General features: G+C 36.2%; 1 protein-coding gene across 6 annotated transcripts in view; it reads left to right on the forward strand.

Moving 5' to 3' along the window:
* Window positions 1-12290, forward strand: part of LOC131041027 (homeobox protein HAT3.1) — a 171382-nt gene that overhangs the window by 109346 nt on the left and 49746 nt on the right. For all 6 annotated transcript variants that reach the window (XR_009104958.2, XR_009104959.2, XR_009104960.2 and 3 more), the window contains one exon: window positions 5219-5650. Coding sequence is in view for 3 of the 6 variants with exons in the window: in XM_057974010.2 (XP_057829993.2) it covers window positions 5219-5650 (432 nt within the window). In the remaining 3 variants the exon portion in view is untranslated. The remainder of the gene's footprint in view (window positions 1-5218; window positions 5651-12290) is intronic.

The following is a 12290-nucleotide window of genomic DNA, read 5'->3' on the forward strand; positions in this document are numbered from 1 at the left end:
GAAATATAATTATATGCTTTAAAATAAGAAATACTCAATCTTAAAACAATTAATATTATAATTATATAACCAAATTATATTTTATAATTTGAAATTAAAATAAAACTATAGAAATATATGAAACTGAAAAACACTTTAAAACACAAAAGTATATGGAAAAGAAAATATATATTTTGTAAATATAATTGTAAAAATAAAAATAGAATATTACATTTAAATATTTTTAAAAAAAATAATTCTTAAAATAAAAATTATCATTTCTATGTAAATAATTTTTTTTATTTATGTTCAAAAATATATTAAATATAATTATATGTTTTAATTTGAGAAATGTTCTAACTTTAAAACAATTAATAATTTTTAACCAAATTATATTTTTTAATTTAAAATAAAAATATAATTATAAATATACAAAATATTATGAAAAAATATAAACTAACAAACATATGAAACCAAATGCATATTCGAAAGGAGAATTAGGAATTGCAAAAATGTTGCGGGCAAATGTTTTAATTTTTCACCAGACAAATAATGAGCTGTGAGCGCAATACAAATTTTTAGAAGATAAATTTTTAAACGTGGTTTTGAAGGGAAATTTTTCATGTCAAAATCAAAATGTAGGCAAGCAGAATGCAGCGAGAGTCCCAAGATGGCATGGAGATCGATCTTAGCTTGGCATAATGAAGTTGTTGCACCCTTGAAAAACTGCGAATGCCGTTGGTATCATTACAGCTAGGGTTTCTATAATTTCTTTTAATATCAGTTTTTGTTCAAAATTTTGAATTTTACAGCTCAGGTTTTTGGCAAATTTTTTGGACACTCGAATCTGGGTGAATCAGGAGAGGCTTCAAATAGATATTTACCTTTGGAGCCTTTGCCAAGTCCTTGTGGGTCCCGCTCCTCCCTTCTCAATGGCTGGTGGCTGAAGATAATAGAAAGATCCAAGAAAACACAAATAAAAATTTATCAATTCACCAGCTTAAGTGATGCTGCTAATTTTAAGTGTCCAGCATATCACTTGGTAATCTTTCTGGAAGACCAGATCTGACACATGTCAGAATGGTCTCCCTTGCAACAGTATAAACTCCTTCCAAACTCTTCTAAAAGTGAAATACGAACCATACAATTATAGTAATAATGACCTTTGTTAGTGATTCTTTCAAGTGTTTACGTTCCAAGCAATATGTAAGAGGATATAAGAGACTAAGTCAAAAGCCAGTTAAAATACCAAAAATCACCACCTGGGATTAGTTAGTAATAATTAAGATAATATCAAACGATATCATTGGTCGGTTGTGAAGAGGGATAAGCCATGCCGGTTGGAGTGCAATCGTTCCTTTCGGTATTGCAAGATATAAAAGGAGATTGGATTCATTCAAACAATCATCAGGGGAGAATGATTGGACATTCACGTCAGCAATAAGGAAGGAAAAAGAAGACAATACAGCGATTTCCTATAAGGATTTATTTGCAGTGTCTGAAGTAATAGAAGAGATTAGAAGATGCAGTGAACTTTAAGAGAAGACGCAATAAGTAATAATCAATATGTTTGACGAATAAAATGATTGTTAGAGCAGCGGTAATTTCAATTTCATATCCATGAAGGGGCATGTCTGCAAAAGGATGGTTATGGAGAGAAATTACATGAAACCAATTACGCAGACAGAAAGTACATTGCTGTGAAAGCTGGGAAAGAAGCATTGGGAAAACTAAGGTAAGGAATGATTACATTTTAATCACAACGAATTATTAGAATTGAAATTGCACCACTGTAAATATTAAGAATTGAACCAAGACTGCTGTGTATAACTTATGTTTTTAGAATATAGGAATTAACATTTATTATATGATCTGAACACACAGTGCTATTAGAATGATGTCTAACACTAGTTTGAGAGGAGCACTGGAGGAGGTAAGCAGTGGCAGCGAGGGGCTCAGGTGGTCAGTGTTCCATGAATCAAGTAGCCAATTACCAACTCCCTGCCAGTCTTCTCAAGCCAGTGAAAGTCATCTGAATGTCTGAAATATTAAGGCTTAGAAGGGAAGCAAAGGAAGACTACCCGTCTAGCAAGGGGGTTAGAAGCAACCAACCCTTGGATTTGGTAGATTAACAGCCCTATGCTCTCCTTCTAGCCTGTGATGTTTTCTATTCTTCTTTTCCCAATCTGTATGTTAATACTGATATTTGTGGCTAATCTGCAAACTGTATATGCGTGTAGGCAGTGTGTGTTTATCTATGTGATCGCAGGTTATCCGTAATCCAAGTAACAGTTGCAGACTTAAGGCACAGAGCAGGTAGGGGACATTACACTCAGACACTACTAACAATAAAAGTACAATCTGATGTGACAGTGGTCAGAATTTGCAGCGGAAAAATTGCAGGTTCATAATTTTATCATACTGATATCAGCATAACCACAAGTTCAAAATTCATACAAGTGAATGCCTGGTGGTGCATGCCAACAGTCTCAACCCTTAAAAAATCTTTTTTCACATAGTTTTCTGTTATGTGTCTATTGCTCTGTCTTGTGTCTCCAACACAGGTCAAACTCATCACTGTGGATCTCGGATGTCATCCTGGATGGCTCTTGATAGTGGGGAGGCCGCCCTCCCTCTTGATTGCTTAGGGATGTAGTCATTGGGTCATTATCTTTGATTTGGGAAGAGGAAGTTGATGTTGTGATAGCAGCAACAGGCAAAAAGAAGATGGCTTCTGTAGGCAATAGGTTAAATTATTTTATGCTGATCCCTGAGTATTCTCCACTTATTAATTTGGATATAGAGGAATTAAAAAAGAAGGTCTCCACCTTCCAAGGCAAGAGTTTGATCTATCATTTCTTGGGCTCCTAACTATCATTGGAAGAGCTTTATCTCCAGATCAGAAAAATTGGAAGACTAGTGGACAAATTGAGCTTTGGTCTTAGGCAAAGGGCTATTTTAGCTATTTTTGTGAATAAAATTAATAGGGATGGGGATTTCTAGGGGTGAGCCTTATTTCTTTAGAAATGCAAGTCCATTTGTGAAGTATTGGCATGTGGGATTCAATTCTTCAAAGGAAATTCCTGCTATGTCTTTTTTTTGGATGCGCATTTGTGCTCCTCACCAAGAATTATGGTCTCCTTATGCCTTTGAGATGATTGCCAAATCTTTGCAGTGGCCATTGATATCTCTTGACCTTATCATGGAAAAGGCCTCTTAGTTTATGCTTGGATTTGTGTGGAACTCCTAATTTCTAAAATGTATAATCCTCAAAGTTGGAGATTTCAAATGGTTTCCAGCTTTTGATTATGAAAGTGTTCCCTTTAGTTGTAAGGGATGCCATTAATTCAATCATCTCATTCACTAATATCCTATTTTTCAAATGAAGATCAAGAATGATAAAAACCAAAGTTGAAGGGATTAAAGATATAGAAGGTTTAATCAAATCCAAGAAGCAATATACATCTAGAAACAAGAACCTAAGATCTCTTCTAGAAGGCCATGGAGGGTGAACAAAATAATCAAGCTGATGAGGAGGTAGTAAAGGAAACCCAACTTCCTTTGAATGAGGTGTGAATAATCAAGAATGGTAGTCAATTATAATTTTAAGGGGGTTTGGAAATTCACTTGGAGGATATTGTGGGTCCTTCTATAGTCCAAAGCCCTAGAAAAATATTTAAAGGGAAAGTTTGTCGTCATTCCTCTACTTTTAAGGGAAGGAAGTATGCTAAGAGTAAGGCATATTAGGAATTCCTCAAATGTTTTGGACTAAATTCAGAGAAAGTAGGCATTGTGCAGTCACCTCCTTGAAAGAGAAAATGTATTTTTGAGAGGAACAACATAGGATGTCTCAATAGGTGTACAACTCTATAGAGTCTGGCTTTGGTTGATGGTGTAGCTAGGCACTAGTCTCTTCTAGAAGATGTCTTGGTGGGAACCATGAAATCTATTGATGATCAATGAAGTTGTTTTCTTCAAACTTATGGGGACTTTCCCCCCTCCACGAATCCTTTGCTTAGTTGCTTTTTGGAGAGTTATTTCTTGGAGTTTTTTCTACAATAATCTAATTTTGATTGGAAGGACATGATTCAAGCTCTTCATCAATCATGCATGCATGCATGTTTTGATTTTTTGCATGCCCTCTAAAAGTGCGTGTTTGCCACCAGCATTTTTTACATGCTGGATTGCATGCCCTCTAAACGTGCATGTGTGCCATTAGTATTTTCTACATGCCGGGTTTATAGATAATTTTTTAGAAAGTCATTTCCATTTCTTGCATGCCTTGTTATACCTGCATGCAGGTGTATTGTTTTATGTGGTACCTACCATCTTCTCTGCATGTGTGGCTTTTATCACATGTCACCTGTTGTAATCTTGGTAATTGTTCCCCCCTAATAATAATTTTTAAAATAACTTATGTAAAAAAATGAGAAGTCATTTCCACCAAATAGCCAATTTTTTTGATAGAAGGATTCCGCAATGTTCCTTAACGACAGTCCACCTTAGCTTTCTATTTCTTAATATTATTATTTTTATTAAGGAGGCAAATAAGCTTTTCAACCGCCATTCATTATCACATTTTATGCGTTGTTTCCTCTTTCATTTTAGAGTATCTTAAGTGTGTTTTTCAATTTACAAGACTTATTAGGCATAGATATATGTGTATAAAGTTCTCGTCACCTTTTCCATGCTTGGTATGAGTATGCATGTGTTCTTGCTTTTGCATATTTCTATAATATCATAGCTGAATTTTTGCTATTGGTGTCAGTCCCTTCATTATTGCTATGTTATTATTTGCATACTATGTAATGAAGCAAGACATAGGAATTTTCCCTTGAACAACAAATAAATTAATCTCTTGTTCTAAGCTTTGGAGTATGTCAGTGGTCACACATAATAATGTTGAATTGGTATTTTGAGACCAAAACTGTATTGCTGTACGTCCGACTATATTTTTGATTTGTTGGGTATATAATGGCACATTTGTAGAGGCCCTTGGTTGTATTCATATTCGTTTTGCTAAATATTCACATACCTTCGTAAAATTTAGCCCTGTAGGCTTTAAATGTTTGACTAATGGGAAAGTAGATCGTAGATATTAATTTGTAGTGTTTTATTGTGTAATGGTGGCTATCTATTGAACAAGCATGTATGACATTTTTCCTGATCAGATGTTGCTTTATATTATTGACTGAATGGCTCCTGCTAGTACATCTTCATAAATAATTGAATTGTGCAGGAGATTTCAGGACATGCTACTTCTGATAAAAGTAACAGTAAAGAAAAGAATCAGAACTTTGGGAAGCGATCAAAGAAAAAAAGGCAGCCTGATGCAGGACAAGACAATTCTAGTATTTCAAAAGGAAAGAAGCAAAATAAAGCTTCTGTAACAAAGAGAAAAGGAAAGGCAGCTGGTTTTGGGTCTCCTGAAGATGATAATCAATCAAAACCGTCTGTATGCAAAATGGAAAAAAAAGATAAACAAAATGAAGAGTGTGCACAGGCAAATAAAGAGAACTACAAAGACAGCTCTCATGCAGAAATTTTACCATTAGAATTTAAATCTCCCACAAAGGAAAGTGATTTCCAGCAGCAGCAGGAGCAATGTGGGAGTTCTTCTGTCTCAGCAAAACGACGTTCATTTAGTAGGTTACCTACTGCTGCTGTTGAGGTATGCTACTGTTATTTCTCAGTGAAATTTATATGTTTAACTGAAATAGACAATAATCCATTTATTTTAAATATCTAGTTTCAGTCATTCAATTTAATGTTTAGAAGATAATTTGTCATTCTACTTTAGCAAGCATTCTTCAACCCAGTGCCCTATGGAGCTGGAAATTAACCCCTTTTAACCTAGACAACAAAAAGCATGAATGCTAATCACAATGCTAATCCAGCCTTTGAGAGAAACACTGCCGTGCCTCTACTAAACACTCCTAATCTGTCTATATTGTTTTTGCAAACACAAATGATTCTCTGAATGGACTGCTAAAACCCATCAAGTTCCAAACTGTCCAACAGGTGCAAACCCTTCAAATTTTCAATATGCTTCTGAATATTCAGGTGTTAAACGACATCCACACAGCAGTTGTTGGCTGCTGTACCAAGTGGGAGGAAACCTTGGGGCTACAACAGCATTTGTATCAGAGTGTGTTAAGCAGAACTGAAGCAATCAGGAGAATTCTTAATGCTTGTGTTTGTAAGAGGGAGGTGCTTGCTATTGACAGTTTCCAACTTTCCACAATATCATGTGTCATCGAGAGCTCAAATGGTGAAGCATCTGAACCATTGTGACAAGACTCGGATTCACGTCAGACTCAACAAGCTGACTTTTGACTCAGACTTGGACTTGGCCCAGACTTGGCAAATTGTAAAAACATGAAATATAGAGATTTTTTTATTTTTAAGGATTTAAAACTTATTTTGTGCACCCTTTAATAAATGAACTTCAAAGAAACAATTAACTAATCAAATAGAAGCTGCTTTTACAATATGCACAAGTGTACATCAATCACATAAGTATGAAAACAAGTTTGAACTTTTAGCTGAAAGAAACAGCATCATTAGATATATATAAATTTAGAATTGTAAATATTGCCAAATGTATACAAATTTCATGGATTATGAAATCCTTGGCATAAAAAATATCAAACTTATAAATGTCTATGGCTTAGAGGAGCTTGCATCACTCATTGCAACATCATGGCCAGTTTTGTGTTGGCATCTAAGATAGGTTTTAGATGATGATGCAACCATGATATATGCTTCTGTCTCAGTGACACCGATATCCAAGGGTATTGTCATGCTCCATCCTCCTCTGCCATGGCTGTTGCCTCAGCCTCTCAATGCACCTGATCAACCCATGCAATTTCCTTATCACTAAAGATAGGACTGTCAATCATGGTGATCCAATCTAACTGCGGATCAACCATCCTCTAGACTGATGGAAGATAAGTCAATGTTCAAGGTTTGTTTGTGACGGAGGTGAAGGTTGTAATGAACATACACAAGATCTTTCAACCTTTGCATTGACAACCTATTGTGCTTCTTGGAGTGTATGTGCTCAAACTTACTCCAATTGCGCGTGCATCTTGAAGCATTGCATGGTTGGCTCAAGACATGAAATACAATCCTTTGAAGATTTGGTATCCTAGCATCAAATTTTTCCTACCATCATTTAAAATGAGAAGAAATAAAAGTCAATCTCATTATCTAGATTTGAGTTTCACTTTCAATATTAACTTAAAAAGGGAAAAATTATTATTTTTAAACTTTTGCCTTTAATAGATTTTTATCTTGCTGCAATGTCATTTGAGTTGCTTTGCGTGTGTCTTGTGCAAGGAGGTCTCCTTGTGCAAGCTTGAAAATCTCTATCTTAGTGATTACCTTCGCGTTAACCAAAGACTCAAATGCCATTCACTCTACAACTATGTAGAGTCTACTCAAGATTAGCCTTGAAATTTGGGTGGAATTGAAATGCCAGATTGAGGCAATAAGTAGTTCCATGTAAGGGCTTGTGAAGTTGAAGGTGCCATCATTGATCAGTGATATCCCATATAGGGCAATACTTAGCCGCAACCTTTAATAAATAGATTTAATAGCCTTCTTCACCCTTTCAATGCCTTCATATATGTAGTTCATTGTGGGCTTCTCCCCATTAGCAACTTGTAAGAGAAAAACTAAACACTTTGTGAAATAGAATCATTGTGAAGCATTAACATAAGTACGTGTGAACAAAAATAAACAAATGAAATAGAAATATGAACAAAAATATAATGGAAATTTACCTCTACAATCTCTTTGGCTAGTTGCCAAAAATTATATTCTTCAAAGATCCAATCAACCACACCACCCTTTACATTGATCTTTGCATATGATGGTGTAGACCACTCCTCACTAACAAACATGCGCCTCAAAGCGGCCCTTAATTGAAGAAAATATTGCAATGCAATAAATTTGATTGTAAACCGACTTATTCCAAGATGAGCCAACTCTTTCTTCTTTGTGATACTCTATATATGTTTTGTTTCATGGAATTTTGCCAAGAACTTTGAATACGAGCACAAGGCAATGAGCAATGCAATGAGTCTAGAACAAGGAGGGGTGCCTATCCATGAGAAGTTTACCTGCAACAATTTAATTTTCTATACAATTTGTAACTATTTGCTCTACATTTTTTTCACCCACTTTGGCCAAGACACCCCCCAAAGCCTCACAAAGAAATTTAGCATTTTTTGTGTTTTTTTTAAGCATCAATTGACTTCAAGAACTTTGTGCCACTTAAGGAAGAAACAAAATCAGCAATTCAATAAATTAGAAACTAACGTTCCCCTCCATCATGCTATTTTTCTCTCCCCTTATGATTGAGGATCCCCCTTTCTTGTCTACCTCAACAACTAACCCCTATAAGGTTTGGAGGGAGGATTGCAATAAGGTGCCCTTGACTCAACCCTAGGCCCAAGGTTAGGACCTTATCCTCCTTGGCTTCATGTGGTCCTTAGCCAATGGTCCTTAACCATCATTATGAGGTGGCCTTGTGATCCTTAACCATCTTTACGAGGCGGCATACCTAGTGAGGAATCTTTCACCATTCCCCCTATTGTTGTTCTTATCCCTCCACCACAATTGGAGACATCAATAACATACAAATAATGCATCCAAACATTATGCAGCGTAATCTTTATTATTGATATACATAGAGCATGCTTGCTAAGATATGAAGTGCATGGATGTTATAAGTGCATATTGTTATATTGTTTTCATCTATTCATACCAAATTGCAAGGATTAATGTCCTCAGTGTTGGATGCCTGAGATCTGATGTTTCTTCCTTTTTTCTCCCCTCCTCAAATGAGACCTTCTTCCCTTTATATCTTCCATTGTGAGGGAGAAGTCACACCCCTTCAACATGCTTGCCCTTCGAAAGAGACAACCTTTCATAATTTCTGCCCTCCTTTGGAAGAGTCACTTCCTTATTTACTTCCCATTCCTTCTTCCATTGACTCTTCCTTAATTCACATGTTTCCTTCTTTCTTTTCTCCTCCTTCTCCCCTCTCAAATGAGGTTCTTTTCTCCCTTTTATATCCCATGTTCAAGGGAGTCACAACCATAGATGGAAGACTCGTGGGACTCGCCACGGACTCGCGAATTCATTGGCAGGTCGAGTCGACTTGCCAAGGACTCACGAGCCGAGTCTTAACAAAAGACTCGTGAGTTTTTCACAAAGGACTCATGCAAGTCCTAAGTCGGGACTTGCGAGTCCGACTTAAAGACTCACAACGCACAAAAACACGCCCAACACAAGAGGTAAGAACACATAAAAAAATTATCTAATTTTTTTTTTCAAGTCAGTCCCATTCTCTTCATCAGAATATATACATGAAATATAACATTTAAGTATAAGTCACATTTCAATATGTCTTTTTCCTTTCTTATACTTTAAGTTATATTTTATGTATATATTGGTAGATGTTTGAGAGTGGTTTCAGATCTCTAGGAGTTATAATGCAAATTCTAGGTTTTAGAAGATCTTTTAAATTTTTCAGACAGTCAAATTTTAGTAATCAGTAAGCTACTATTAGCATTCTCTCGCTTTCTCTATTTCACTCACTTTATCTACCCCAAATTTTAGACCTATCTATCTCCCTATCACTCTTCCTCTATCCCCTCTCTCTAATGATTTTTAGATAGTCAAATTTTAGTAATTAGTAGGCTACTATTAGCATTCTCTCGCTCTCTCTATTTCACTCACTTTATCTACCCCGAATTTTAGACCTATCTATCTCCCTCTCTCTAGTCTCTACCACTCTCTATCTCACTCTCTCCTCTCTCCCCCCTCTCTCTCTCACCCTCAAATCCCAGCAAGTGGTGCTACCCTCAACCTAATTTTGGCGAGTTGGAGAAGCTACATCGGACTCCTAGAACTAGACCCTCTAGTTCTATCTCTCCCTTGGTTTTCACTAGAGCTGGGAAGAGGAAGATGTAGTCTTCTCTTTATTTTGTTCATGGTTGTTTTTCACATTTGGACCTATCATTATATGTAATTTTGTAAACATTTATAAACTTATGTTGCTGTTATACATTTTAAAGTTTGAAACTATGAGTATGAATGATGAAATTTCAAATATTGAGTGTTTGGAGATCATATGACATGTGTAATGTTTCAATTATGGCTCTTATGTTCTCTAAATGCATTAATTTCTTTTTCTTTTTTTGTAAAACTACGGTTTTTTTTTGCCAAGTCCTTTCGCGAGTCAGAGTCCGAGTCAGTGTCCAATTTTTGGGCTGCCAAGTTTGTGGCGAGTCCGATTTTTCCAACTTTGGTCACAACTTTTCATTTTATGTCTTTTGACCATTCATTAACTTAGTTAAATGTTAATTATATTTAATTTTATATTTTAATTTAAATGTTATTTTTATTCTTTTGTATTTTAATTTTTTTTTTTTTTTGCTAGATAAATAGCTGCTACGGGTAGCACCCTTTGTATTAAGTATAAAGAAAATATTACATTGAAGACTAGAAGTATACCACCCACTGAAGCATAATCTGCTACCACCTCCTATCTAATTGCTAAGCCTACTATATTACAAAATTTGGCACTAACCATAAAAGTTCAACAGGCAGTTATAGACAAAAGGCTGCCATTACAGTTCAGATTATATGATTCTTGATAAAAAACCAAACAACCTACTGACTTAAAACACATACTACTATGCTATTATCAAGGCCATAGAACAAAAGTTCTAAACTTGCCTAATGAGAAGAGGGAAGAATGGGAGCGCTAAATGCCTGCATTCTCCTTAGTCGGCCTCCATTGCTTCCTCCTGACTGCCCTCTTCATCCGAGTCTGCCTCTTGCTCCTCCATTTTGCGAGCCAACACTGCTTTTGCAACCACTGGACATTCCATGCCACAACCCACATGCACTTTAGATTCTGCCATTTCTTCCAGGGTTTGACAATCAGTTGGGATCCATTTTTCTCCATGGCCCAAGCCCCAATCATTGTCAGGGGTTTCCTCTCCATTGTCTAGTATCCCTTTAAAAACTCCTCACCAAGCACCCTCTTGGTGGGATGCAGAATGAGCGGATGCTTCATTGCTAGAACTGATAGCAATCTCTTCTTTGTGACTTCTCCCAAAAAGGCCATCCGGTGTTTCGTGGCTTCCAACATTATCAGCGTGTCCATAGCTGCAAGCTAGTCTCTCCCTCACTCCATTTCGACAATTATAAACAGTGATAATGTCTATAGATTAGCTAGCTTGCCCTATAAATAACCGCTTACCTTAAAGACGCATGATTGACAATTCCTAGTGAATCGTCCGTCATATCTCATGCCTTAATTGCATCTTCTTTTCACACTTTTTCCTATCTATTTGATCTACTTCTCAAAGTTTGATATGAGCATAAGCCTCACATCAAATGTCTTATTCCACCAAGTTTAGCATATCAATACCAAGGCATACTTTGTAATCAAGACAATAACACATGTGGCGTCACGTGACTAGTTACGGGGAGGAGAATATCATTAAAAGTCATTATTAGAACATTGCCCCCAAATCCACCCAAGGTGCAAGTTTTGATTTTTCTGACAACACTTCACATCAAGTGCGTCCTAGCCCCGCCGCTCCCTTATCCAATCAGAGGTTGATGTGTTCTGCAATCTCTTTCAGGGATAACCCATTATCATCTCTTATTATACATCCGATGCCACTTGGTCCAGGGTTTTCCAAAGATGCTCCATTGAAATTAATTTTCACCCAACAAGGATCAGGAGCACACCAATGCGTAGCGGCTCTAGTATCAGTATTCTTATCATGACTACCTCCACCAAATAAGGGGGGGATTGAGAGACTAGTGAAGGTCAATTTGATTTTATTATCCCAACTGATATATACATTCTTTTTGAGTGTTTTTGATTTGGTTACTTCACTAATTCCACCAGCTATGTTTCAATCTTATGACGTAACCTTTCTGAATCTGTAATGTTCCCCAAATAATGAAATAAACGATGAAAATAAAGATGACAGGATATTAATTATTTTTATTAATATTCTAATCTGGGATTATTATTAATAATTAATATCGTTAACTTATATTGTTAACGCAATTTGAATAAAGGTAGTTCATAAAACTACTTCGTAGAGGAATAAAATGGCATTTGCGTGAGTTGTGAAGTATGCCTGGAAGAAAAATATATCCGTGTGTCAGGATCCGAATTATAATAATTCCCCTTTCGTCAGTGATACTGGCCTATTGGTGGAGTCGTGGCTGCGTTAGCAGTGGATTGGAGTTGTGCTGGTGTATTCCGTGGT

Source organism: Cryptomeria japonica, chromosome 3, assembly GCF_030272615.1.
Source record: "Cryptomeria japonica chromosome 3, Sugi_1.0, whole genome shotgun sequence".
In the NCBI taxonomy this organism is placed as follows: domain Eukaryota; kingdom Viridiplantae; phylum Streptophyta; class Pinopsida; order Cupressales; family Cupressaceae; genus Cryptomeria; species Cryptomeria japonica.